Consider the following 27,257-nt stretch of genomic DNA (forward strand, 5'->3'; position numbering starts at 1 on the left):
CCGCACCTTTCTGACTTGGGCACCAGTTAGATTGACTGCTGGGTAGAAAATTGGTCTAACCTTCCCCATTTTCTGTTTAAGATCCCGTCATTAAGGACTTTTGATTCAGTTAGCACTGTTCTCTACCCCATACCAGGCAATTCTTTACCTACACAATTTCCAGTTACTTGGGGGCCTGACCACACTCTCGGGGAGCGCAGTCATGACTGAGATTTTTTTTTTTTTTTTTTTGTGTAGGAGTGGTGCAAGGGGGACCGGGTCCCAAGCTGTTTGGGTTTCTGTATTGCGGTTCAGTTCTGCATGAAATATACCCCAGACGCAGGTTATATTTGTGTAAGCCTGGTATGTGCCATTGTGTTGAAAGAGCTTTGGAATGATATGAGCATTAAGAGACTCGGTGAGTGGGCAATAAAGTGATAGGAAAATTTCAGTGTAGAAAAATACAAAGTGATATATCTGAGCATGAAAGAGCTGTAGCTGCAAACCAATATTACTACTCAGGAGCAAGATGCTGGGTATAGAAGTTCAATAGAGTTGCATGTTTAGTACTTATTACTGGTCAAAAAAACATTGATTGTTAAAGATCTGAAGGAAAAGAGTAGAGAATAAAACACTGAATACCAGGATGCCATGGTTGGAACCCGTTACTTGGTCAAATGTTGAATGTAGGGTACAGTTCTGGTCCTTCCTTTCAGAAAAGGGTATAGCAGAACTAAAAAGAATTAAAGGCCTCCAAGATGATCAAACATATGGAACAGCTTCTGCACTGGGACAGATCAGCATGGGAAAGATACAATTGAGCAAAAGTCTAGGACCAAGAGCTTACAAATGGTACAAAGAGAAGAGGTAGTTGATCTGTTGCTTATTTCCCTTCCAATATGAGCAAAAGGGGCCATCAAATAAGTTGGTGTGGCAGGCATGAAGCGAGAGCAAGGAGGTGGTTCTTTACACAGTTTATAGCTACGCTGTGGAACTTTATGTTGTAGGATACAGTCGATGCTAGGAGTTTGAGCAGGCTCAAGGGAAAGCTTAACAGATCCTTGGAGGAATAGTCTGTTATGTTTTCCTTCTGAATACATAAACTCCACCTCTTGTTCCTCTTCTGAGCGGCAAGTTGTTTAGGACTGGGAAAATATTTGAGGGGAAGTATCATATATGTTTGCTTTCAGTTCCTTTCTGTTCTGTGCTTTTAATATCTTGTGGGAGACGAGATCATGGGCTAGACGTACCATTGGCCTGACCAGTAAGACCGTTCTTATAATGTAAGTCTGGGGGTTTTTTTTCACCTCACTTTGTGGATATCTTTCCTTGGAGCTTTAAAAAAAATGCTGAGACCTCAGGCAGAAAATTACCGTGTTTTAAGCAATAGGGGAGGAAAAATAGGCTTTACGTGTAGGGAGCCTAGTGCCATTAAACAGTGTAAATCTCAGACTGGGAGAGGAAAGAGGATATTCCTTGTGAAATGAGTATCCAACGCTTAGTTTCATAGAATTCTAGGATAATTCAGGCTGGAATGGACCTCAGGAGGTTTCTAGTTCAACCCTTGCTTGAAGTGAGGTCAGCTGTGAGGTCAGACCACGATGCTGAGGGGGCTTTACCTAGCCTGATCTTGAAAAGCTCCAAGGATGGAGACTTCACCTCCTCTTTGAGCAACCTGTTCTGCTGCGTGACTGTCCTCAACACAGAAAAAAGTCTCTGTATGTCTGGTCAGAATCTCTCTTGATTTGTCTCCTGCCAGTTGTCTCGTGTTTCCCAGTGCCCCATTAATGCAGCACTAAATATTCAAGTTGCACTGCTTCGGGCCCCTGGATCTGGGCTGTGGAAGCTGTTCACTAAATTTATTCCCTGGGTTTAGCTTCAGGAGGCAGAGGTTTTCTGATCTCTGTTTATGTTCCCAAAGGGAGACAGTCTTGCTACAGCTTGTGCGAGATCAAGTTCAGTGATACAGTTATGACAGCAGAGTTAGTGAATCATGCACAAGGAAACTCTTCACTGAAATTTAAATGTAAATGGCCTTGGTCTAAGATATTTGGGGTCCATGCAACTAAAATGCGTAGGTTTTCTGTAACGCAAATCATCATAACTCTTACGTATTCAGTATAAATTGTTTAACGTTTACTTAATATGTTGTTTTTTTCCTGAGGATTCATAGAGTTGTAGCATCTACATGAGATCAGTTGGACTCATTCAGAAGTGTGTAGGTTTACTGAGCTTTCTGTAATCTATTTCTGTGCATATGAAACCCCGAAGACAGATATGATACACCTCATTATTATGACATGAAACGTCATTCCTAGAAATAATGTCTTTATTTCATTTGTCTAATGTGCATAGTAGCTATCATCTTTTTTTGTAATAACTGCAAGATTGTTGAAGAGCTTCCTAGCAATATGAAGATGAGAGTTAACTTTTTGTGCGGATATGCAAGTTCCTCATTACACAGTTATATTTAGCGTATATTCAGAAAAAACACACAAAACTTCTATAAGGGACGCTGTCTCTTTCACTAGGGCAGGTAAGGTGGAAGTGAGACTTCCCATAGGCATTTCATACTGAACAAAGAAGTCACTTCAGTTTGGGGTTTTGTTTCCTACTTGTGCAAGCCATTGTAGTCCTTGTAGAAATTTATCATCCTAAGCAGAAAAAACATAATGAAGCTTCTGGAGAGGCAGGGATAAATCAGAGCCTGATCACCAGAGGATTGCTCTGAACTATTAGGTGCAAAAGCTCAGTCCCTGTTGGGGTTATTTCTCTTTTCTCCTGGTAACTTGATTAAATCCCTGGGGGAAACTCCCACTGTGTGTATTTGGGGGGGTGCATTCTGCGGAGCCATTCTTCCAGTTCTTCCATTTCCTCTTAGCACAAAAATCTCTGCTGTATACTCATTATTCATCTTTTTATTGCTCTTGTGCTGTGGAATACTGTTTTGCTTTCTTCTGGATGGTTTATATTATGATCTCCGTTGCTTCAAAGCGTTTTACTCTGTGCTCTGTATTGAGCAAAATGCCAAATGACAAATATCTCTGTTATCAAATGAGATTTCGAAACTGAAATCCTGGAAGAGAGTTTATATATAATAATATATATCTGTGGTTCTTCCTGGAGCAATTTAGGAGATGCCACATCTGTGAAATACAATGTTTTCCGCTACTACCCATGCATCTTGCACAGCTCTGTACGTTACCAAGCTCTTTGCAAAACCTTACCTGTCAATGGAGAATAAAATCAGATTATATTACTGCAGCTTCAGCACTTTTTTTTTTTTTACATGTTGTTCATTATTTGTTAGGTGAAATTTGGTTCTGGCATCATCGAAATTGTACAAAATTCAACCTGCACCATCAGCGCTGCGCTACAGATTACGTGCTAAGAATGCACTGATTGTGGAAATTCAGCTGTTTTTGAGATTACAGTAACTGTGGTTTGAAGAAAAGAGTAACAGAGTTCAAATACAGAACATATTATTTGGGAGGGGCAGAGGAAAATAAGCCCATTCCTTCTGTAAGCAGTTTTTCTGCCACATTTTTTCAGAAATCACCTTAAATTTAACCTCCAGTGTTAATACAAAATGAAGAACTGTGAAGGGGTGAGCCATGACTTACCTAAATATTTTAACTTAAGATACACGGGGACCTAAAAAATAAAGCTGCGCCTGAGTTTTTTTTTTTTTTTAATTAGAACTGGGTTTTTTGGAGACTGGCACTGGTCTGACAAGATCTCTAACCAGCAGAGAAAAAATGGGCAGAATGACTCCAAAGCAATAATTCTAAGCCAGCCACAATGTAGTATTATTTTGTGTGACAATGGCAAGGCAGTACACATACAAAATAGCTTTCCTAAGTCATGCAAGGGAAGGGTTGCATAGGATATAGATGTTCAAGTGGCAATCAGAATGTAGAAGTCTTACAAGCTTCTTTTGCGCAGATTTTGTCCATATTTTCATAAAAGTTGTTAAAATGTTTTCCACAGTCCTGCTCCATATTTTATATCTAAAGCTTTGTGATAACAGATCCAGGCAAGTGGGGAGAATGAGGGTGTGAAGAATATATTCGTAGCTACATTTAAAGCATCCAAAATAGTTCTCTTACCCTATTTTTTGATACTCACCAGCTCCCGGGTTAGGTTTGACAGCTAACTTCTGATTTACACCATTTCTACACATTTGACTTAGGTTTGTGGAGACAGTTTGACAGTTTCACATCAACTTTCTATGTTGAAATAAAAATAAGTTCTATGATGAGTCCCAAAGCGAAAGGAAATAAAGACCTTAAGAATTCTATTAAGACTTGATGTGGTTAATATTAAATATAGTAAGGAGTGCACTTTTTCAGGATTCTGTTAAACATTTGGACTGTGGTATTAAATACTATATTGAAATGTTATGTTGCTAATTGTCCAATGCAAAAGTTATCCTACTCTTCTGCGAGAGCAAAATGAGAACCCGCTAGGTTCGAAGGAAGCTATCTGCTAACAGTTGGTTGCTGTTTGAGTCCCATTCTTGCCACTTTCTAAAAAAAAAAAAATTAACCATTAGTCTATCTTTACTTTTTAAGATTTTTTTTTTTACAGCATTCATACTTAATCAGCGAACTGTAGCATTTTGTGAGTCTGATCTTGCTATTTAAAAGAATTTAAAAATGCGAATTTAAAAAGGAAATTTAAAAAGAAGATTCCATGTCCATCTGAAACTCTTCCTGAAGTTGGTGTGTGTAAAGAAGGGTGTGTGAGTGCATTACCACATCCTGAAGTGTGCGTGGACGGCGAGTACATGTCGTGTCAGAGCTACGCTTGTAGTACTGCACATTGTTCTCCAGATGGTGATCGTGGGCAGCAAATTAGGTACAAAAACAAAACAAGAAAAATTCAGTATAATTTTGGGCAACTGAGTCTGTGACCAAGCCTTCAGCAGAAATGTTGACTTCAGCTGGGGCCGGCTCGTAGCCACTGTGAAGCTGTTAGGCTGGTGGTACTGAATCGGGGGATAGATACGGGAAGTTAGAATGATAAAGGGGATGGAGATTTGCAGGGAGGATTAAAAAGGATAATAAAACTGTCGTCAGGCTCTAGTAAACTAAGTAGAAGGTAATATGCCCAGTCATTTCTTTACATATTTGAAATCTGCAAATCCCATGGAGTGAAAGGACATATTTAGGGTAATAGGAAGCTTGAGTGGGAACAGTGGGATGAAAACCAGAAGTTCAGAACGAGTAATGCTGTTGTTGGTTTGGTTTGGTTTTCTTTTTTTAATGTTGTTTCAGACTGTGAAATAGGTTGAACTCTTATTTCTTAGATTATTTCAAATTCATCTAGATAAGAACTGAAGAAATATGCTGCAAGCTTAGAATAGAAAAAAAAAAAAAAATAGATGAGCTGACTTCCCATATGATGTGAAAAATAAAAACCTAGGAGGAAAAAAAACCCCTTAAACCTGTTTTTGATTTTTAGACCTATATTTAAAATTATTTAAATCACAGAATGGTTGGAGTTGGAAAGGACCTCTGGACATCATCTGGTCCAGAATGTTTATTATTTATATAAATCACATCAATTTTTGTTGTAATGAAGCAGGACCAATTATTCTGATTGAACATGCTTCCTCTATTTCAAAAGCCTGGACCACATTTCTGTGGGGCATTTACTTACCTTGAAAAAGGAGGTCAACTGTACTTGTCATAACATTTCATACATCCTATAGGGAAAATAGTTTTTAATTACACCATGCTGTTTCTGGAAAATGTATATGATAGCTTAGTTTTGAAAATCAGACTTACTATGATTTGTCCTAAGTTTCCTAAGAATATGAAAGTTGAAGAGCGGTAGATCTGGAAGCAGTCCTAAAGGATTTCATGATTTTGTTTGTTCTTCAGTAAGCAGAAATATTATCTGGTACGTTTAGGGCTGGCTCATTCCTGGTGCTGAACACTGGAACTGGTAGGAGCTTGGGGTGCTGGGGACTCCTCAAAAGAGTCTCTGAAAAGCTGAAAACGTTGTGTTGTGAGGTAGGTCTTGGGTTGTCTATGGGTAGATCATAAAAATTACATAAAGAATTCACTAAGGCTTAAATCTGTTTGGGTTCACCAAGGTGGGAGGTAGGGGCTGCCTGCTTAGTATAGGAAGAGGAAAATTCCTTGATTTGTTGTCGTTGATGCCCCTCTCAGCTTCATTTTAACATCTCACAAAGACGTGGAGAAAGAAATGTAGATAGTGAGGTAATTTAGAGAAATGTCTTTTCTAAATTTTTTCTCCTTTCTCCCTTAGTAAGATGTTTCCACCAGAGAATATCCCATCCCCGCTGACTTGGTTGGGGGGATAGTGGTTCTTCCTGGCCAGGAACTATGTAAAGTAGAGGATCAGTCAGAGAAATGAAACTAAACCATGATGCTGTGTCAGCATTCGCAGTCAGCCTGCTACTCTGGCGCTGCTACGAGAAGCCCGGTTTGTGGGGGGTCACTGGTGGACCCCCGTCCTCACCTGACATTCTGCAACAAATCCTGGAGGTCTGGTTCTAAAAATAAATCACAGGAATCCTTCATCATAGGAAAAAAAGGTGGGCAACCCAGATATATAGGGGTCACTGCTTACTCAGTTTATACACAGTCAGTACCAATACAGACCTATCTGAAAAGAAGCTGCTGCAGAGATAATTTGTGCTCTGAGTTATCACTGAAGTTGTTTTCTCAGCTAAAAATATACAGATAAGTGTTTTGACTGCCTATATTTAGACATTGTCTGTTGCTGTCAGTTTTTGAAGCTCTTGGATCTTCTTCTCAGTTGGAATATTTTATTATTTTTATGTTTTCTAGAAGGCCTAAATAGAATAACTATGACTTATGGGTGGTGTAGTTGGTATAGAGGAATTTTAAGAAGAAACATAATGTTGGACTAGTCATAAGTTTTGAATTAAAAATGTCATTATTTTACAAATGTCTTTTTGTACACAATTGTTATTTCGTTACTGCAATACAATCTTTTCCTTAGTTTGCATTATTTGATTTGTTGGATTTTAGTCTGATTGCATGCTCAAAATGGTAGTGCATCCTTTTTGTACGAATTGCAAGGCAAGCCCAGTAATTTTACTGAAGATGATCCTGAAGTTTGGTGCGGCAAGATTTGCCTGGAGATACTAGTCATTCAAAACAGAAGTTGCTGTAGGCACACAGAAGAGGCTTTTAATGATTCAATTATAATAATACACCTTGATCCAGAATGAAATAAGACAGCTTGAAATGTATCTAGAATGGAAAGAAATGAGTCACTGTTAATTAGCAAAAGACAATGAAGCTTCTGAAATATTATGTTCAAACTTCATCCTCCCAAGAATATAAAATAAATGGAGATTATGGAAATACAGTTGATATAAAAGCTGAATCAGACAAGAATTTGACACAACTTTCTTTTATCTTTAAACTTCTGACTAATGATAACTTCATCTGAAAGGAAAAATGTTTGCTTTGTTACCTGGAGAACTACCTTCTGGTTCGCAGCTGATCCATGGCATTAGATGTATTTTTATTCAGTATGACACGTGATGGTTCTGGTGGCAGTCTCTTTTGTCCTGCCGTGCCGGCAAAGAAGTTGTTTTACATTTTGCTGCGCTGGGGGTGTGTGCCTCTAAAACCCCCAACAAAGTCAGTGCTACGTGCATCAAAACGGTCTGTGTTTTCCAGTCCCTCCCAGCTTGCTTTCTGCACTGGCAGAGCATGGAGATCCGTGCTGCCTGTGACATGTGCCTACGTGGCTTTTCAGCGCTGGAGCTCTGGAATTCGGTGCAAGAGGAAGTGTGAATTCTGGTGCCAGCAGCACACTGCTTGGGCCATGTTGCCTGGCCTGTGCCCCATCGTACTGATACCCCCACACTAAGATTATTAGAAAATAGATATTTGTGGAATAGAATTATTGAGATCAATTTAAGATGTTTGAATCGATTAACAATCGTGCTGTAGAACAAATACTGATCTTTTGAGAAATAGTTGGAATAACTGTAGGATAAGGAACTCATAAATAATCTTATTGGAGACGCTTTGGCCTCGTAGTGGCAGGTGCAAAGAAACGTAAAGATAAAGAAGCTGCAAATTAGCAACAAAACCAGAGCAGGCCAGCCTGGAAGGACAAGATCTATGTGAGCCCAGGACTGAGTTTGCGCAGAAGTGAGGGTCAACTGGCAGACACGGTGAAGAAGACTATGAGCCTTCAGCTGAAGACCCCTGACGACCACCCGAAGACTCCAACTGACCTGCTCAAGAGACATTAACACATGCTAAACGAGTTTCCGGGAAAGTTATGAATATGATAAAAATGCAATGAGTATGTATGATTAAGGTAGTATAAATGCTTGTTGAGTTCGTTCTCACACACCCCCGTGAGGAGGAGCTCTCCCCTACGTGCCTGGCGCTGTAATAAAGAATGCCTGCTTTCTAAAACTCCAAAACTGAGTCTTAGAGAGTGAATTAATTACCACTTTCTGGTAACAGTACGGCCTCTCACGTCTTTACGCTGCTGTCGGGCAGCAGAAGAGTCAGCCACGATGTCTAACGTTGTGTTTGGTGAGGGATTTAGGGAACAGAGAAGGTAAATGTATTTGGGTTGCGCTGGGGCTGGGCTGCAACTCGGCTTTCCAGCATCGAGCCGTGCCCGTTTTAACAGACCACCTGCTTCTGGGTGTTGTGTGCCTGGGCAGCTTACAGGCTTGGAGTGTGATTCCACACACATCGCCCAGCCAAAATTCCACAAAGTCCACTTATAAATCACGTTTCCAAATACTTGCAACCAAGCTCCTAAACCAGTTTACTAACCGCAATCAATTATCTCTGATCCGCTATGAGCAGTTGCTCTGATTTGCAAGTCCTCCTTGAGATAGCAGTGCTTCTGTGGTCAGGACAGAATAAATCTATTCGCTGTGCCGGCGTTAAACCCTTCATGCTTGGGGTCGGTCGTTCTCCGCGGCTGGGGTTAGTGCCGGGGCGAGATGCCATCTCTCTGGGGCTGGGTCTCTTGTCAGCCTCGCGTGATGTGGCTTGTGTTTGTGCCTGGTGACTGTGTGTGGATGTAAGAAACGGGGGCCCCTGGGTGATCCTTCTAGTTTTGGGTTTGCCAGAACACCGCCAGGGTAACTGGAAATCAACCCCTGTGGTCCACGTCCCCCTGGCACTGGGGGCAGTCAAATGCCTTTACGCCTTCTCTTGTGTGTTTTCAGTAGCTACGTCGTGACCTCCTGGAATCTTTTTAAACGTATTTTTTTCTATCAACTCCTTCCTGGGTCCTTTGAACAGAGACCCTGAGAACATTGAGAGCGTCACTGGAGTGAATTAGAGGACCAAGAAGGTAGCGTTGTCCTCTGCTGCCAGCCTCAGTCACATTCAGCAGGTTCTCACCCCGCCTGCTGCTCCGGGAGGCTCGTTACCTGTCTCTGGACACTCTCATTCCATTAAAAAAAAACACCATGAGACTTCTTACATAGTTGGGCAGGCCACAGCCACCTCCTCTCTTTAACCCTGTTTTTATTGGTGCTGACAGTGAACCGGTCTCTAGGGTTTTGGCTGTGAATTTATTCCTTTAATTAAGCTGTAATGGACAACGCTGTGTGTGAATTCTGACAACTGTGCACAATGCATTTTCTTTTGTTTCCCAGCACTAAAACAAGAGGCGCTTGGCAAAGCTGGAGGTTACAGCCATGCTGCTGAACAGTAAATGTAGTGAGCTTGACCTGTCTGTTGAATTTTTTTTTTTTTTTTAGGGAAAACCAGCTATAAATAAACGCATGTTGCAAATCTGATACCGTTTGATTTGGGAGAGCTGATAAGGTGTAGGTGATCTGAAACACGAAGTAATTAAAATAACTTGTCTGCAAACCTGAATGTTGTTTTGCCAGTCAACTGCTGCAGAACTAAGAATCTGGAAGAGCAAGAGTAAAATGCAAAACCTAAGCAGACTCGGATTAATGGTGAAGTTTTCTGTTCCTGTTCAGGTATCGCAGGTGAGACCAGTAACAGAGAAACATGTTTGCTCATGAAAATGTTTTAAATCCTTTCTTTGTAAGGAGGTGGAGGGTTGTCCAAGGCTAAATGTTCCTTTTTGTACCCTGTGTGAGTGGAGATGTCGTCAACCAACCCAAATGTTTTCAGGGGAAGGTATGTCAGGATGCACAAACGACCTGAGAAAGTGGGTGCCTGAATTGGATACGCGGGATTATCTGTTATCAGTGAGAACAGTGCTCCGACAGAGCATTATTGTTTCCTTGTTTTTTTTTTTTTTTTTTTCTTCATACTTGTCATTGCATTATGCCACTTTAATTCTAGTGTCATGAAAATTACAGATACTAATGTTGGTTTGCATTTCATGTGCAACAAGGAGGCCACCCGTGACTGAATTACAACGGGTGATACCGGTGAGCAGCTCCGGTGCCCGTAGGTGCCTCTGGACGCGGGCGCGGAGGCGTCTGTGCGCGGCGGGGAGCAAAGCCCCGATCCTGGCTGTGGAATGGTGGTGACTCATGTGAGATGAGGTGTTTAGTCACAGGCAGATTCGTGGCAGAGGCAGGTGCAGCTGATGCTATTCACCACCTGCTAACAAACCACCCAAGGAATGAAGCACCAGCCTGGCCAGGGGTGAGCTAGCCAGTCCAGGCAAACACCTTCCTAGAGATTCCTTCATACTACACCTCTGTAGTAGCATAAAACCTTTTCTCATCACTCTGGTTGTAAAGGCTGGGTGAAATTATAAGACTTTTTTGCATTGGCTTCTCTTTCCTCTGGGGTCGCCCCAAAGGTCTCTGCCCGTGAAGAATAAGTTGGCTTATTGAATTAATTTGTAAAATATTAATCCGTAGCTCTGAAATGAGAAAATAATCGCAAGTAATACAGATTGGCCTGACATATGTGATTACTCACTATGGATAATATAGACGGCATTTAAATGTTCTCTGAGAAATACTCTAAATAAAGCACAGTCAAAGTTGCTAAGGAAATTACCGTTATGAAGAAGGTATCTTACATCATTCCCTGAGGGCTTATAGTATATAACTTTATTTCCTCATGTGTATCTACTAGGAGATAATAGAAATACCTTTGAGAAAAAATGGCATTGTAGTATGATAAGAAATTGTACTTTTTTGTTTAAATACTAAAAAGTGCAAGGAACTCAGGTAAATTGTGTTTCTGTCCTTCTGTGGTGTGATTTACTATGGAAAAAAATGTGCCAAATCCAGTTTAGGACTAAATGGCAGGTGAAAGGCATCAGGCTGACTTACTACTGACTTCTTCATCCCTGTTCTGAATGTGAATAATTTATCTGTGACAGAGGACACCTTGTAGTGCTCTACTCAAAAGTTACAATGTTGTGGTAGATGACTAATTCAGTGTGAACAGAGAAGCATCCAAGCCACTCAAAACTCTCAAGGTATCTGTCATAAAGATGGGGTTCATTTATTTGTGACTAATCTGAAAAGTATTCTGGATCTTCTTGACCTTTTTAGAGGTACTGGCTGTTTTAAGACCTAAAAACTTATGAAATCGTATATGGAGGCTGCAACTGTTGGGTGCTAAACTAAAAGCCATTTTTCAAGATGCTTACTGAATGAGGAATAACCTGTTTGAAGGCAACTGGATGCTAATGAAATGGGAAGAGCTCAAAAGGTTGCCTTTTCTATAGGGTGCGTCCTGCTCAGCCTTTGCTAAGCTCAAAGATGTGGGTGATTTCTCTGTGCTGGTGTCCTGACTCTCTAAAATAAAGAAGGATGGACTTTTCCAGTTGCTTCTTTCTTTGCAGTTGGCTCAGCTCTTAGATTGCAAACCGGAGGGTTGCTAGGTGCTGTGGTTCTGTCTTCTGTGAGCATTTATAGCGCTCCAAAACGTCACTTCAGAGGCCTATGCAAGAATTAGGAGTGTCTGCCCTTCAGAAAATCTCAGAGGCCCCTCAATCTGTGGGAATGGAGATACAAACTATATAATTTCAAACTATTAAATATAGAAAAACCTTATCTTCCAATGGTAATATAAATTGCAGTGAATTGTTGTTGTTATTTCTTTTGCCTCCTAAATGTGGGAAATTTGTCATGCAAACCAGTAATTAATGATGTATTTCTGCCTCTCATTCGGCATCTCAATTCTGGAAACTTTCAGGAAATTATAAGAAAAATTATCAAACATATCATTTAAAGTTTTCTGGCATGGATCCATCTTTTAGAAGCTCTAGCTTGTGAGAACGCAGATGTTGCAATTGAGCAAGGCAAGTGTCTTTTATTTTTTTTTTAATAACTTATAAAGATACAAACCAAACACCAGAATGCCTCCCATCTTGGAGCCGGAGACTCCTACACTGGGCTTTGCTCACCCTTCTATTAAAGAAGGCTGTCACATTATTAAAGGAGGGTCAGAGAAGGTTACTGCATCAGCATCTCTTCACAGCTTCCAGATACTGTTTCTTTGCTGTTACATTTATTTTATTGGTAAGCACTAGGTCTGTACTGCATGTTTTGGAAGTCTGATCACTGTGCTGGGTTGTGGCTTTCCTTTACCATGTTGTAGGAAGATATGGCTGATCAAATGCATCTCAAATTAGAATGGCAAATTCTTATTATTCAGGCTAAATTGCTATTTTAAGGGATCGGAATTTGGCATGGTGGTTTAAAATGTCAGTCATAGGTATATGTTTAACGAGAGGCTATCATCAGATTTACTGCTGCTCTGAGGGAGCTAAAAGTTAAATTGCAACTAGGTTGGGGTTGAATTAACTAATACTGATTCAGCCTCTAACGTAATCAGTAGCACTCGCTGGTAGGATGGACAGAGTGTGCTTCTTGGTCATGATAGGAAGGAAATAAAGATGGTGTGAAGTACAGATTTTATCATTTCTTCTCGTGTCAGTCTCTTCAGCATATACTCTTCACCTTCCTTTTCCCTTCTTCTCTCTGCTCCTGTTGTGTCTAGAGAACTAACTCCATCACTGGAAAGATTTAAGTTCTCCACCACAAACACATCCTTATGTATAACACTGGCTGTACAGCCTTTCTTTTTATTTTATTTTCTTGGAATCTTTTCCAGGTTTTAGCAATGCTGTCGCCTTCCCAGCTTTTTCTTACCAGCCACTGCTCTGACTTAGTCTTGGCTGTCGTTTCCCACCCTTACATTTTCATCCACAGTGACTTCTATCTTCATGTTGAAGCACTGTTCCTTGGCATCTGTTTTCCTGGTCTCGTTTTTTTTTCTACAGCTTCCAGTTCATTGATACATATTTTTGTCTTGCTCTAAGTTTCCTCCTAGACATGTCTCTTTTGCTTGATTCACTTACCTCCCCCTCTCATCTTTGCCTGTCTTCCACTGCCTGGGTTGCTCTTATTTATTCCCAGCACTGGCTCATCTCTGCAATTACATCTCCTGCCTTAGGCATTGAACTGAAGATCACATCCATGTCAGTCCTGTGACATTTCCACCGCAAATTTATTCCCTCCTCTACTGCAGTCTTTTTAACTGAGTTTTTTTCCAGTACAGGTGACTATTCCCATATACTTGACTCTCTTTTACCTTCTCATTTCATCTGCTTTCTTTATTCACGTGTCTTTATTGGTTTAGTCCAAGAGAAAATTGTCATTTTATAGCTTTTTTTCCTTCTGAACCTTGGTTTACTTTTCCCCCTTTCCTCATAATCTTGTTCTGTCCTTTCACAAGACCAGATGTTCCTCAATTGCTCTGTTCCTCTAAATTCATTACTCGTTTCAATGACCTAATTCGAATTCCAGTTTCTAGTCTCCTGCATGATCACTCCTACTCTGAGCAACCCTTTTCTTTTATAGTGGGAATGTGGTTTAGCTGACCTGTTGGAGGGGGACAGGGATTTCGCTGCCTCCTGTTTCGGATCACATTGCCTGTTCATCTCTCTCTGAGCTAATGGAGCTAATTGGTTTCTAGAGTTTCTCTCTTGGAAATCCATTGCAGATCCTCTCCCAACCCATTATCTACCCCGTATGTTTGGCAGAAATCCAGATGTTAAGTAGCGACAGTGCTGTGAGATTCCCTAATGTTCCTGGCCCAGTAGGTCTTTTTTATATCAAATATGTTCAAATTATAGTCTAAAAGAAAGATATTGGCTTCTAAGAGTCAGATTAAGTCCTTCCCTTCTGCACACTCAGCTATTAATAAAGGTTCTAGAGATGGCATCTCTCCTGAGTGACCTTTACAATCCTGTGTTTGCACAGATGCCCGACTTAAACCGAGCAAACACCGCTGTGTATGAGGGACCATCAAAGTCCTTCCAGGACTAAAAAGTACAAAGGTACAGATATTGCTTCAGAAGCACATATTACATGCATGCATTTAGACAGCAAATTGCCTGGACAACAATTAAAAACATGTGGGGAGGATCTGTGTTTTATATTTGATAGTGCTTGGCACATGTAACAGTCTTAATGTTCAAATTGGTTGAAAGCTTGAAAAATATCTTTATTTTTGCTTTTAAAGGCAGAATACTAGAAGACAGGTTTTTTGAAAAGGATACCCTGTACTTGATTAAAAATGTGTTTCCCCTAGGTTTCTGTCCTTTGAAAATGAAGTAAAAGTAGTACCAGAAAACCACAATCCCTTGAAATAGTTTTTCTAATTAATTTGCTGTCAGGTTAGCATTATCTTTTTGGGATGCCTTGCTAATGTGTACGGATGGAACAACGGCCTAAGTCACGGAGGGGAGCTTCCTAACTGTTTCTATCTAAATGCTCTTCTAGAGGGTATGCTGTATGGAAGAATTATCCAATTGTTCTGCCACTGACCCAAAGTGCTGTGAAAAGTCAACTAACCGCTCTTCCTTTCCTACTAAAGCATGTAGGACGATTCACAGTTGCCTCTTCGCTGGCATTTTGTTTTATCCAGGCAATTATGACTTAGGAAACAGGTAAATAATAGTGCTACCGTAAAGAAAAAGTATGTATTCTTGTTGCTTAGCAATTGCTTTCAACACAATGAAGATCAGCCGTTGATGAGGAATTGCATGCTTGAAAATGTTGTATGCCAACCATATATTGGTTGTTCTAATAAAATATATTGAAATATATTGAAACCTTCCGCAACCCTGGACACTTTGGTAGGCTAGGAAGCTTGTATGAAAAGTCACCCCAAAAAACTTTTGAAAATGTCTTTAATTCTCCTTGTTCTTCCAAGCGGTTTTATTTTTCTGCCAGCGCTACCAGGCCCTTTTCTTTAATCATCCTTTCCCCCTCCTCAACTCTTCCTTCCTATTACTGGCCCCTTTTCTGAAGAGCTGAAATTAGTTGTTACTCTCGCACTACCGATCCTCTTGCACATGATAATCTCTACTGATAGACAAATCATTGCGTTACACTGTGTTACTGGGACCTTACAGAAGTTTGGGAAAGAGTGAGATACCCGTTGACCATTTTTGTTTGTATATTGGAGAAACTTTAGTAAACTGGTCCTTGTACCTGGTAACCTCTCCAGGTGTTCTGGTGCCCTAGGTGTTCTGTCCACCGTTGCCTCCCATTGCTGGTAGTAACCTCAGCAAGTATAGCAAAATGCATTTTTAAGAATTATTACCAAGTTTTGTCTGATACAAGCTTTCATGCCAGTTAGCTCAAGTCTCTTGAGATGTTCTTGATCTCACCTCTTCTTGGCTTTTCCTCGAGTAAAGCAGCCTGTCTTGACAGAGATCTCCAATACTACAAATCAGCGGGGACTGTGTAGACATTGGCTCAGTGGTCCTCTGTGCGTGCAACATCAGAAGTTGGCACCATGAAGGATGGCAGCTGAAACAGAGAGCTGACCTACAGCCTTTTTCAGGTAACGGTTAGCTCCCGTTGCCACCAAGATCTGGGAGATATTTCACAAAAGAAATATCCTGTGCTGATGGACAGCCTTCAGAGTACTCCGCGGCTGTGTACCAAGCAAGTAGTATCCTGGAGCTCAGGTTGGAGAAGCAGCTGTATTCTGACTACCCAAAGCAGTGGGTGGCACTTTGTCTTCTCTTTATGCTTCCACGAGGGAGAGTGGAGTCTCGCTCCTCCCCACAGTCTCCTTTTCCCATCTCATTAACTTAATCCTTCTTGCATTTCTTTGCTCCATCACCAGCCTTTGCACATCTCGCTACAGTACTAGAGGCTGTGGGGCTGACATCTCATTACTAATTTAGGAATATCCAAATAATGGGAAGCACTCCCTTAATGGACAGTGCTTCTAAAACATCTCTGAATTCAGGGAGGGAAAGTACATACTCAGTATGAGGAACATGCTGTTGTACAGCATGTTTTATTGCAGAGTGCTTTAAAAAGGTGAATTTCCCTTTATTCTCCTTGCTGTTTTAATAGCTTTATGAAAAGGCATGGAAATACTGTTTCTCTAATATCAAATATATTCTCACAAAACCCCTCCAATAACCCATTTTGCTTCCTGGTGAGTTAGAAAGTTGTGTTTTTTTTTTTTTTTTTTTTTCTCTCCTGTTTGGAATTCCAGATTCTAAGCATTTGTGTGGATTTTATTTATCATTCAGCATAGCTCTCAAGCTTCCTTTGTCTTTCACTGGCTGTCAGCAGAGTCGAGATATGGAGTAACACATCACAGTCTAAGACATCGTAATTCCTAAAGCATTAAATGTTCCTGTTCTGCTACTGCACGAACCTCTCAGTATTTAATAATGCTGCATGTCCAGTGTCTTTAGGTTAGGCTCAGACAGATCTTTGTTTGTTTGTTTGTTTGTTTTTAAATAAATGTGAACGATGAATAGCATAGCAGCAGATTAGGGAGAATGTCTGGTAACTCCTCTATAGTCCCTGCTGTAGGGAAGCTCTCGATGGCAAGCCTTTTGCTTGAGGCTGAGGAAGGCATGCTAAGGTTTTTGTGCAGTGTTTTGGAAAATATGAGTGAAAAGAACATGGGCATGGGTAGGGACTGGCGAGGATCTGTTGGGTAATTGATGCCTGTACTGTGCAGTCAGCCCCTTGCATGCAGATCAGAGCACTTTCACCGTAGGCTGGCCAGGTGTACTTTTTCCCATCTCCTTCTCCTTTAAAAAGAATTACTGTATTTACATTTAAGATCACCTACTTCTGACCAGTTAAAAAGCTGTTCTGCCACTCCCTGGAGTATTTAGTATGTTCTTACTACCAGCGTTGAATCTTGTCTTTAACTTCATAGCCTGGATTTTTTTTTTGTTGTTTTTTTTGTTTTTTCCCACCTTACAAGCAGAGAAGTTGGTTTCATGGTGTTTACGTCCAGAAAACAATCTTGGGGTTTGTGTTTCTAAATACAGATATTGCATAAATTAATTGGAGTTAATTCACACTGTCTTTGCAGGGAGGTGCCAGATCCCCCACCCTTTGATGTTTCCCTCTTTTCTCTCCCCATGCTCGCTTCTCCAGTGCTGGTGCTGGTTGGGGCTGTGCAGTGTCTGGCAGTGATTTTTGCCCTTGGACCGCACGTAGATGCCAGGACAGCAGAGCGTGCTGCATCAGCAGTGTTCACCTTCACCCGTGGAGCGTGTGCATTCTTGCACGCTTTGTTCTTGCAGAATATTATTCCTTGCGTTTTTTAATATATTTATTTTTTCCTCCCCCCCCCCCCCCCCACTAGACCTTTTCTTCCTGGCCCACCCTGAGCCCTGTGCACATCTCTGTCGGAGCCGGCGCCGCTGCCGTCCCGGGGGTCGCTCCGGGTGTGCCCGGGGTGCGCTGGGCGATGCCCGGGAGCAATGTCACGGTGTTAGGCAGCTCGTTAAAATTTCATGAGACTCCGACACGCTCTTCACACAAGACAGGGCCGAACAGAGTCCAGTTGTCAAAATAATATCGAGCCAATAAGCATGTCATGGGTGGAGCTACTGCAGTAGGGGTAAAACTAATTCTGAATGAAGACCTTTTTATTAAACACACCGGGCCTGAGCGAAGCAGGTTACTTGGCTTGCGACAGACTAGGGAATTCCTTGATTTTATTAGTGCACGCTGAAAAATCCAGTGTTTTTCTGTTAAGCCTGTGAAGCCAAAATGCTATAGGAAAGGGATTGATCGGGAGCCGGCTGTTATGAATTTTTCATGAGCTGGTGTGCGGGGCTGAATGGCTCCGGCGCGCGTCGGTGTGTAGCTGGCAGGCAAGCCGCATCCACAGGAGGCTGCTGACACAGAAACACTTTGGCGCATTTTCAGAGGGAGAGCTGGGCTGATAAAGGGTTTTCTGACAGCCCTGGCTTATCGTCCTTCGATTTATACTGCTGTTGCTTCAGGCAGCCTTTCCATTTGGAGCTCAGCCTTGTGAATGAGCAGGGGAAGCTCTGCCGATTTATCAGCGTTTTTAATCTGCGGCGATGCCTGCGTGAATGTGTTTTTGTTACGTTTTCTGAATGGTGAGAGCTCACACAACGTCTAAGCTATGACAGCAAAAGATTCTTCTAGGGAACTTGCTACTCCAGAGTCAGAGATTTACATAAGGACTTTCAAAGAACAAATGCATTTAGAGCTCGAGCTTCCCAAGCTGCCTGGGAACAGACCTACGTCTCCAAAAATTTCTCCTCGCAGTTCACCGAGGAACTCTCCGTGCTTTTTCAGAAAGTTGCTCGTGAATAAAAGCATCCGCCAGCGTCGTCGCTTTACGGTGGCACATACATGGTAAGATCTGCTGGGTAGCAGCGCGGGTTTACAAAGCAGTGTGTGTAGCTGTGGTTTTAACAGGGGAAAATGAGCTGAGATTCATTCACGGTACTCCCTCCAAGTGTTAAATGAATAGAGCAGAAGGCAGCCAAACTATGTATAATGCAGTGCCGCGACAATTGTCATTCAGCTTCTGTTCTCCAGAAGAAATCCAGCCCATTATTCATGTGTGCCGTGGTTAATCTCTGTCGAACAAAGGCAGCAGCCGGTAACTTTCCCAGGCACTGTGTTGCTGGAGGTAGAACACAGGAATTGATTTCAGGACCTTCGAGGCATGTTTTTTTCTTTGCTCCCGTCACCCCCGACTGCAGATGACAGTACAGCGCAGACCGAGCGATTTGGGCAGGGTACTCTTGGACTTAAATGCTGGAAAGGGTTTTAACTTCACTGTGAGGGCTTTTAAACAGTTTTTGCTGGCTATAAATAGCCTTTCTTTCAGCCATTTTTGCAAGGAAACGCTGCTTAAGTCTTCTTTTCCCTCCCTTCAAATTACTAACCCCAAATAGTCAATTTGCATGCCATTAGAGTTGATTGTGAGCTGCCTCTGACTGTCAGTTTTCCTGGTTAAACCATGCCAGAAACAGTAATCAAAATATATAATTAAGGAAAATCTACGAGAATCGCATTGGTTCGTTTTCTAAATTTACTCTGCATGGGTCTCATACGGTCCACCTTTGGAATTCCAAAAGTCTCTATAAATATGCACTAGTTGACTGTGGGAATTAAACCCGAAAACTTTCGGTAACATGAATATTATTTTTAAACCCTGCTGACACATAGCCATATCCATTACTGTCCTATTCCATGGGTTGAATCAGAGGAGAGAGGGTGAGGCTATCCCATTTGCACCTGTATGAACCAGTTGTTTTGGGGTATCTGGAATACTCAGCCTTGTCTGCTACTCTTAAAAATGAACAATTTTAAAATAATGTTCTATTTGAGTAATGCTGAAATATTTCAAAGGTGTATTTACTTCTGAAGTGAATTGTTAATTGCTTAGAGTGGATTAGTAGCTCTTACAGTTGCTCTGTGCTATTAAATGGTGAGAAAAATAAGAGAAAAAACTAAACTTTGATACCAGGGAATTGTACTGAGTAGAACTGAGATAACTGATTTTTTTTTTTTTTTATAAACACAGTTTGAAACGTAATTGGCACGTAGCAGGATGAATTCAAATTAGAATTCTAGAATCATGCAGAGTTTCTGTCTTTTTTTTTTTTTTTTTTTTTCTTTTTAACCCAAGCAATAATAACAGCTACCCAAAGTGCTTACGTGCTGTAAGGGTTTCAGTGTGCGCTTTAGCTTCTTCTAGCATTTTAATTGGTTGTAGTCTGTAGTGTTTAGGTTTATACACATGAATTCCCTTGAACATCTGCTGTATCTCTCAGCATTGAAACAGTGGGGTGCTGCTCATCTTACCCCCACTAGCATGTTTTGAGAAATGCGTACTCTGGAAAGATGCTGCTGCTGGGAATTAGTAGAGCAGAACGTGGTCAGACTCAACACAGGCTATCTGTATTGTTTGGTGGAGAAAAAAAAAATATACACCCACATTTCTAGATGTAACTAACAATCTCTACTTGAATCAACTTGTAAAGGAGGTGGGATTACTCTGGGTTCATTTTTTTTAATGGAACCGGTGGAAGGTTCTCATACTCTTCCCGTTTTTTTAAACTTTTTAATGTCAGGTGGCTATGAACTGGACATAGGTGTTTTAGCCTTAGATAAGAAGTAAACTATGGTAGAAATGAAGAAAATCACCCTTGCAAGGACAAGTTTCCAGAATGTATGAGTGCGTGTGCATGTTTAATGCAGTCAAAACATACAGCAAATCCAGACATATTTTCACTTTGCTTTAGCATGTTATAAAACAGGAGGAATTTAAACCATTTAAGTGTGATGCAGCATTTCATTAGAATGTCTGTACAGCTGTTGCATGTGTGTTGTAGATGGTGTACTTTCAGCTATGTAACTGAATTTGCTTATTAGTTGTAAATTTGTTGTGCAGTGCATGAAAACATCATCACCTGTGCTAAGCAAAAATGCTGCTTATGTAAAGTCCTCCTTTACGTTGAGCTGGGAAGTAGTATCTGGGTAGCAAAGGAATTACCTCAGGAGTAAACGGGCAAGAAACATCAACTACACAGCAATACTAAGCAAGGAAATTAATTAATGCTGGTGGATAGCATATAATCCATAACTTTCATAGCCTCGTAAATAAAATAGAAACAGTAAACTTCCTTGGTTTGGGGGTTAGCGGCGCGGTAAATTATGATCTTTCACCACCTTTACGATCATTGCTAATGTTGTAACTTGATGAATCTTCTGATCACTCTTCTGTGCCCCTTATCTCCAGTTTTCTGTCTTCCCTTGCTCTTCTCCTTCCCTTTGACTAATTGCCTTTTCTAGGCATTTTTCTTCTAACTGAATAACTTTCATCTTCTTTCTCCAAATTGCGCTGATGAAATCTGTCATCACCAGTTTTCTCCAATATCCAGTCATCGTCCAAAAAGAATGAGAAAAATGATTTTTCGATTTTTTTTTTTTTTTTTTTTTTTTTTTTTTTAATAAGGCCACAACTCAAATGCTTCTGTACTCTGAATCTTTCTTTTCCTCAGGATCCAGTTCTCACAACAGTACATGACCAACACGTCAACACGCTTGCCTTCAACCATCTGTCAAGCTGATCCCTTCTTGCTCCAGACCCCCTTCAACAGTTTTCCATGGCTGGTGTTGCTGTGTCCTTTTGATCTTTAAATACCTCATTCATATAAAATAACAGTGCGAAAACTCTTAAGCCTTTGGTCTTCTTCCTCCATCAGAACCCACAAGTCTCATGCTTCTTTTCTTGCATCTGGCATTTTTATCCTGGTGATCCTAAACGCCCATATCTTTTATTTTTTTTTTTTCCTTTCTGGTAGTTCCCTTTGTATCACTTGCGTTTTGGGGAGGTTTGTGAGGAAAAAGAGCAGGCAGCAGCTGACATGACTTGATGCCTGTGAGTAGCCATCTACATCTGGAACACGCAGAGCTTCCTCCGCAGTCCCTGGAGGGAGGACAGCATCTCCAGGAGACGAGGAGATACCCTTGGTCCACAGGGCTTTGTCGGTGCTAACGCAGAAACAGCATCTTCCCTCTCCACTGCTCACGGCCTGTTCTCCCTCGCCCTGGCCTTAGCCTCAGGACTTCCAAAACAATAGTTTTAAAAGTATTTGAAAACAAAAGAAGTTTCAAAACAATAGTTTTAAAAGTAGCTTTTATTTTCTACGGGTCTGCCATCTTATTTTTGTGGAGTAATACTGTTAATATCATCGGGATTACACCCAAAGCAAGGCCCTGCTCAGCAGTGTCTTGGAAGATCCTGAATGACTTCTAGAAGAAAGTAAATCTTTTCTAAGTGCACTCTGCTACTTATAATACGGTTTTATCTTGCAATATTTATCTTCAAAATTATAAGTAGTTCTTCAATAGTATTTATACAACATAGATTGCTTATTCAGTTTTTTAATGTATAGACGGTCATTTGCTGTGCTGTGTGATGAGCACTAGCTTTTTTTATGAAGTGGTTTCTAGAATATGATGTTTATTGTCTTTTCTTAACAAAGACTTTTGTGGGTGTTTTTTCAAATCGATTCACATTTAGCTTTTATCATTTTAGTGGTTTTAAGCCTGTTTTTTTTTTCTTCTCTGTACCCATTATCTAGAAATATGAAGAAAATAGAGGAGAGAACAGAAATGGTACGTTAGGAAATTTTGCTCTGTTTTTTCTTTTGGCTAGATTTTAATGCAATTGAAATACAGACATGCATTTGCTTTTTAAAATATAATGTGAAATGTAAATCATACAGTATCCTTAATTTTTTGAAAACATGGTCTGTTTTCATTACACAATAATTTTCAGTGGTGGAATTTAGTAAGTTAAATAATATGGCACGATCCAGTCAGAGGGGTAGCATTTGAGTTTATTCCAAGCCTGGTGAGTAACAGCTGATCGGTTTAATTACTTGAAGCTGCAAAATGTACTATAGGCAAATCAAAGCTATCAAAAGATGTCACGTTTTGTTTTGCTTTCTGATCATCGTGCTTCTAGAACCCAATAAAAAAGGCTTACTTAGGGCCACCCACACTTGGAGTAGGGCTTCAGAAAATTCAGTTTTTTGGAGACTGTTTATTTACTTGAAGTTGCTGAGGGTAACGGGCGTTTAGAAGGTCCTTGAATTTCTCCAGTGACTTGGTCCTGTTGTGGTGGTGCGTACGAGTCGTGGGACAGAATTTGTGTGGTGGAGTGGAGCCCCGGGCCGGGACCTCGTCCCCGTCGGAGCCCCTCTCAGCACCAAGCCCTTCCGCGTCCATCGGCGCTGAGCTGGCCCCGGCCCCGTGCCAGAGACCTCCTGCCCAGCCCCATCCAAAACTTGGGCTGGAGGAACTGCTTTTTGCTTTTGAGACACAGCTAGTGCCTCTCACCACAGCCTGTCTCCCTGGAAGTACTGTCTGACATGCTTTTGGACCCGTTTCAACTTTGCTGTATGTATAGCAGGATGCATTTCCATAGTTCCAGCATTGAGTAACACACTTGTCTTTGCTTCAATCTGCTGATCCGTTTGTGTTTCTCACTGACTGTTGACGTGATTTCAAGCTAGTGGTGGTGTTTTTTGTTTTTGTTGTTTTTTTGTTTGTTTGTTTGGTTTGTTTTTTTTTAACTTTTACTTTGGAGAAATAGGATGATTCGCTTGCTTTCTGGAGTTTCTCTTTTGAACTGGGACTGGTATTGGACACGCTGTGTTGCTCAGTTATTTACTGGAAGTCCTAGGAGAAACAAACTGAAGTCAGTAGGGAAAAGGATGAAGAAAAACCAGAAGGTTCCTCTCTTTTTCTCTGCTGAATATGTTCTCCCATCTGTCCCGAGGAGAGTTTCTGAGCACTGGCAGCGAGTGGCAGGAAGGATTCCAAAGGACAGGAAGGTGAGGAGGAAAATGCTCTTCAGACAACAGAAATGAGCACACGCAACAAACACAGAACCAGCCGTGTAATCTTTACATCTGTTCTGACTGTATATATTGCCTCTAAACCCTGTCTACAACCACAGAGGACAGAAAGGAGAAACTTCTTTCATCCCCCAGCCACTTGTGTGGGAAAACATGGTGTTAAAATACCCACCAGCTGTTAAAGATTCAAGCAAAGTACAACAGATTATTATATTAATGATAATTTGATTTTGCTAGATTCAACTATTTCCCTGAGAGGGCAAGAGAGAGAGTGGATCCCTTCTCAGAGAAATAAACGCTATTTCTGGAATGTGTAATACCTTTAAAAAAGTTTTTTATGTTTACAGCCTGCTAATATATGAGGAATGTAGATTCAGAGAGGTTTCATGAGTTACCGTGGTGGCTGAGACCTGCCTAGAGAATCCATGATCTCCAACTTTCATACACAGGCTTAATAGTTAAGTTAATGTTTTCTGTGCCAAAATGGCTCCTTAAGGAAGCTTTACTGTTGAATTTAGCTTTGTGGATAGATATGGTGATGTGTGAAACTTGCCATTGTGATAGAATCTACAGATTTGTGCTGTATGTTTCTAGGAGATGCAGTTTGCTTCTTATGTGCTCGAGTTGGTTGCCAGGACAGACTGATAAACCATGAACGTGTCTGCCACATAATGTATGCAGTGTAGATTAGCTTCACTGCAGATCCATACGTTCTCTGGTCCATCTTTTTTTTTTTTTTTTTCATCTTTTTCAGCTTTTTTGTTTCTGAATAACCACAGTTAGCTCTCCTTTGCTTGTATTCCCTGGCATTACCTTACGAGAACGACCCACGGGTTCCACAGCGACGGCGTGTTTCTGTGTCTCACGACGTGAGGTTGGGGGGTAGTTTGACAAGTCGGGTTCGTAGGTTCTTCCATAACGGTCATAGAATGGGCGTTCTGCAACAGTAAAAAAAAATGAGTTCAGGTTAAGACATGGACAATGTTCTTGACAGAGGTGAATTAAAGCAGTGCCACCAAAACCGCTCTGCTGATTCTGTAATGGGTGGATTTGGAGAAGCAGAAAGGAGTGAGCGGATTTGGGAAGCTACAATGTGAAAATTGGGGTTGCTCTCAATTTTCCTGTTGGACTACCCGAATGGGTATGGTACACAAAATCTGAATGACAAACCCAAACTCTGCTTATGGGACGCTGTGACTTTTTCCAAGCTGATGAATCAATAGGCAGCATTGCTCGACATGCGTGAGTTCCTGCCTCAGCACAATATAAGGCTCTAATTAATAAGAGACATTATGTAATGTACTGAAATAATGACACGTAAGCATAAAAAAGTAAAACAAGAAGACTGGTGCAGCAACAACTAATAATGTTTTGGTGTAAAATATTGCCATAGCTACCCACAGAAAAAAAAATATTTATATGGAATATGGTTTTATTTTCCAAGAAATACATGTATAGATTCAGTCTCTTCTTTCAGATAAACCTCTACCATTGGGAAGCAGTGGAAGAAAGCTTAGTATTAAGTTTTTACGTTTCTCAACTGTTGTTGTTCTCTCAACACTACAAATATAGGTACTGCTGAGGGGTGGAGCAGATATTAATTAATTTAAGAATAAGACTCTGGAGAAATAGCAATATATTGGCTGATATATTTTCTTCTTGTGGTAAAAAAAAAAACAAACTAATTTTTTTTTTGTGTTGGACAAAACACTTGATTGATCTACTAGTATCTCCTGATAAATACAACCCTTCCTTGTGGCGTGTTACGCTATAGTATTCTTACATTTTCCACATTGCTAGGATGGTGCACTTAAATAGGAATCAGGTTTGACCCAGATTGCTTTGAGTTTTGATTATGTCCAATAAAACTGCTTGACAAAAACGTGAGAAGAACTTGGAGTAAGAAGGCTGACAAGAGTTTGTCGATTCAAGTCAGCCGTTAGATGAGCTGAGGAGGGAGGACAGACATGCAGGTGGGAGGAGGGGGCATTTTTTTGACGTTGCGAGAAAAAGAACAGTTTCAAAACTTCCCTGGGGGTGCAGACAGGCTCCTGCGGGTGCTGAGATGGGGCCTGACCACGCAGGGTGGAGCGGAGGTGGGTGGCCGGGGGGAGCCGGGGGGTTGCGCTGCCGGGCTGGGCCGACCCTGCTGCCAGATGGATCCGCCAGCCGCCGCCAGCTGCCCTTGCTGTCATTGGCAGAGGAAGCTCTGGGGACATGGATTTTTTTTTTTTTTTATTATTATTATTTATTTTTGTTGTTGTCATAATAATCTGCTACATTAGGAAGCCGCCTACTTTGCTACTGGCTAGGACTTGTTTGGACTAGAAAAGGAGAGCTTTTATGGGTAGAACTAGGATGCCTGCGCTCACTAGAACTGAATTTACCTTTATATATTCAATGTAACATTTTTTAAAGGCCATATGCTTCTTTTTTTTTTCTTTTCCCTAAGCCAGCAAGTTGCATTTTATCATGATAGAGCAATTTTTTGCAGCTTTCTCCACGACAGATTTAAATGCTATGACGGCAAAACATCTGCACAGCAATTAATGGAATTAAATGGGAACCATTTTATCAATTTGTCCAGAATCAATCTGTACTCATGTGGAGAAAGAGTTTTTGTTGCACTTCCAATAGCTCCACGTGTCCAGCATTATGTAGTTCAGTTATTGCTAGCATGATGATTTTTCATTGTGCAGTTGTGTACGGTGTGTGATGCATCATGATGCAGACCTCAGAAGAGGAATCTTACTCTGAATAAAAATGTACTGCAGGTAGATTCTTACATATGCATATACTGAATAATTTCCATTTCATTGTATATTTGTCTTGATACAGTAACTTCCTGGGTTCCTGTTTTATTGATTTCAGACGTAGCTAGCTGTCTAGACGTTGGCATAGAAAAGCAAGAACGTAGTGCCATCTGAAAGCATACCTCCTGAAAGGAAACAAAAGGAGACATTAGTCTCATTTTATCAGTAAAAGAAAACAGAAGTCAATTGATTTTTTTTCTCAGCTCAGGCACAGCTTTTACACTGATGCAGGTTGACAAAGTGCGAGTACAACAAAAATGTTTAAAATTTTATATTGGTGTATAGTTTTTACCATAGTATCATAGTATTGCTGTATGTTCTCAAAATGTGCAGCATATGGTTTGTAAATTAACAGTTGCTTGCTGCCTTTTCACTATATAAAGAAGCACATAAAGAGCTACCTGATAATGAGAAACATTTTGTGCTGCTACTTTGTTTCAGAAAGCTTTAATGAACCCTGCTGACATTGTACCTACACAAGTAATAATTGCATAATGATGTACAACTTCATTAGGTTAGAGGGAAAGTATTCTTTCGTAACAATAATGCAAAATTAACTCTTCCATTTTATTGGATTCTTTATTACTAAGATACTTGGAGAATCTGAGCCTGAACTGAGCCCAGTGCATTCTGGAGCTCACGCCACAGAAACAAGGTCTGAAGCAACTCGGCAACGTTCAGAAGGCATTTAGTCCTTGTAGGTTCAAGGGTATTTTCAGATCTCTGTTCCTTAAAATGGTATGCTAAGTCAAATTATATATTACTGTTTAAAGTTTATCGTAGGCCTACTTATCCAGTTGTGGCTGAAGTTCTGTGTGTCAGGTG

At 40.8% G+C, this 27,257-nt stretch overlaps 1 protein-coding gene across 2 annotated transcripts in view; it reads left to right on the plus strand.

Moving 5' to 3' along the window:
• PDE4B (phosphodiesterase 4B) overlaps positions 1–27,257 on the plus strand; it is a 217,944-nt gene that overhangs the window by 30,437 nt on the left and 160,250 nt on the right. Inside the window, exon 1 of one of the 2 annotated variants that reach the window (XM_042804721.1) lies at positions 18,073–18,592. The exons of the other annotated variant lie outside the window; for it this stretch is intronic. Within the exon in view, the coding sequence (XP_042660655.1) occupies positions 18,357–18,592 (236 nt within the window). The 5' untranslated portion in view covers positions 18,073–18,356. Of the gene's footprint in view, positions 1–18,072; positions 18,593–27,257 lie in introns of those variants that run through there. 2 annotated transcript variants of the gene reach the window in all.

Source organism: Tyto alba, unplaced genomic scaffold (assembly GCF_018691265.1).
Source record: "Tyto alba isolate M040663 unplaced genomic scaffold, T.alba_DEE_v4.0 Super-Scaffold_1000006, whole genome shotgun sequence".
NCBI lineage: Eukaryota > Metazoa > Chordata > Aves > Strigiformes > Tytonidae > Tyto > Tyto alba.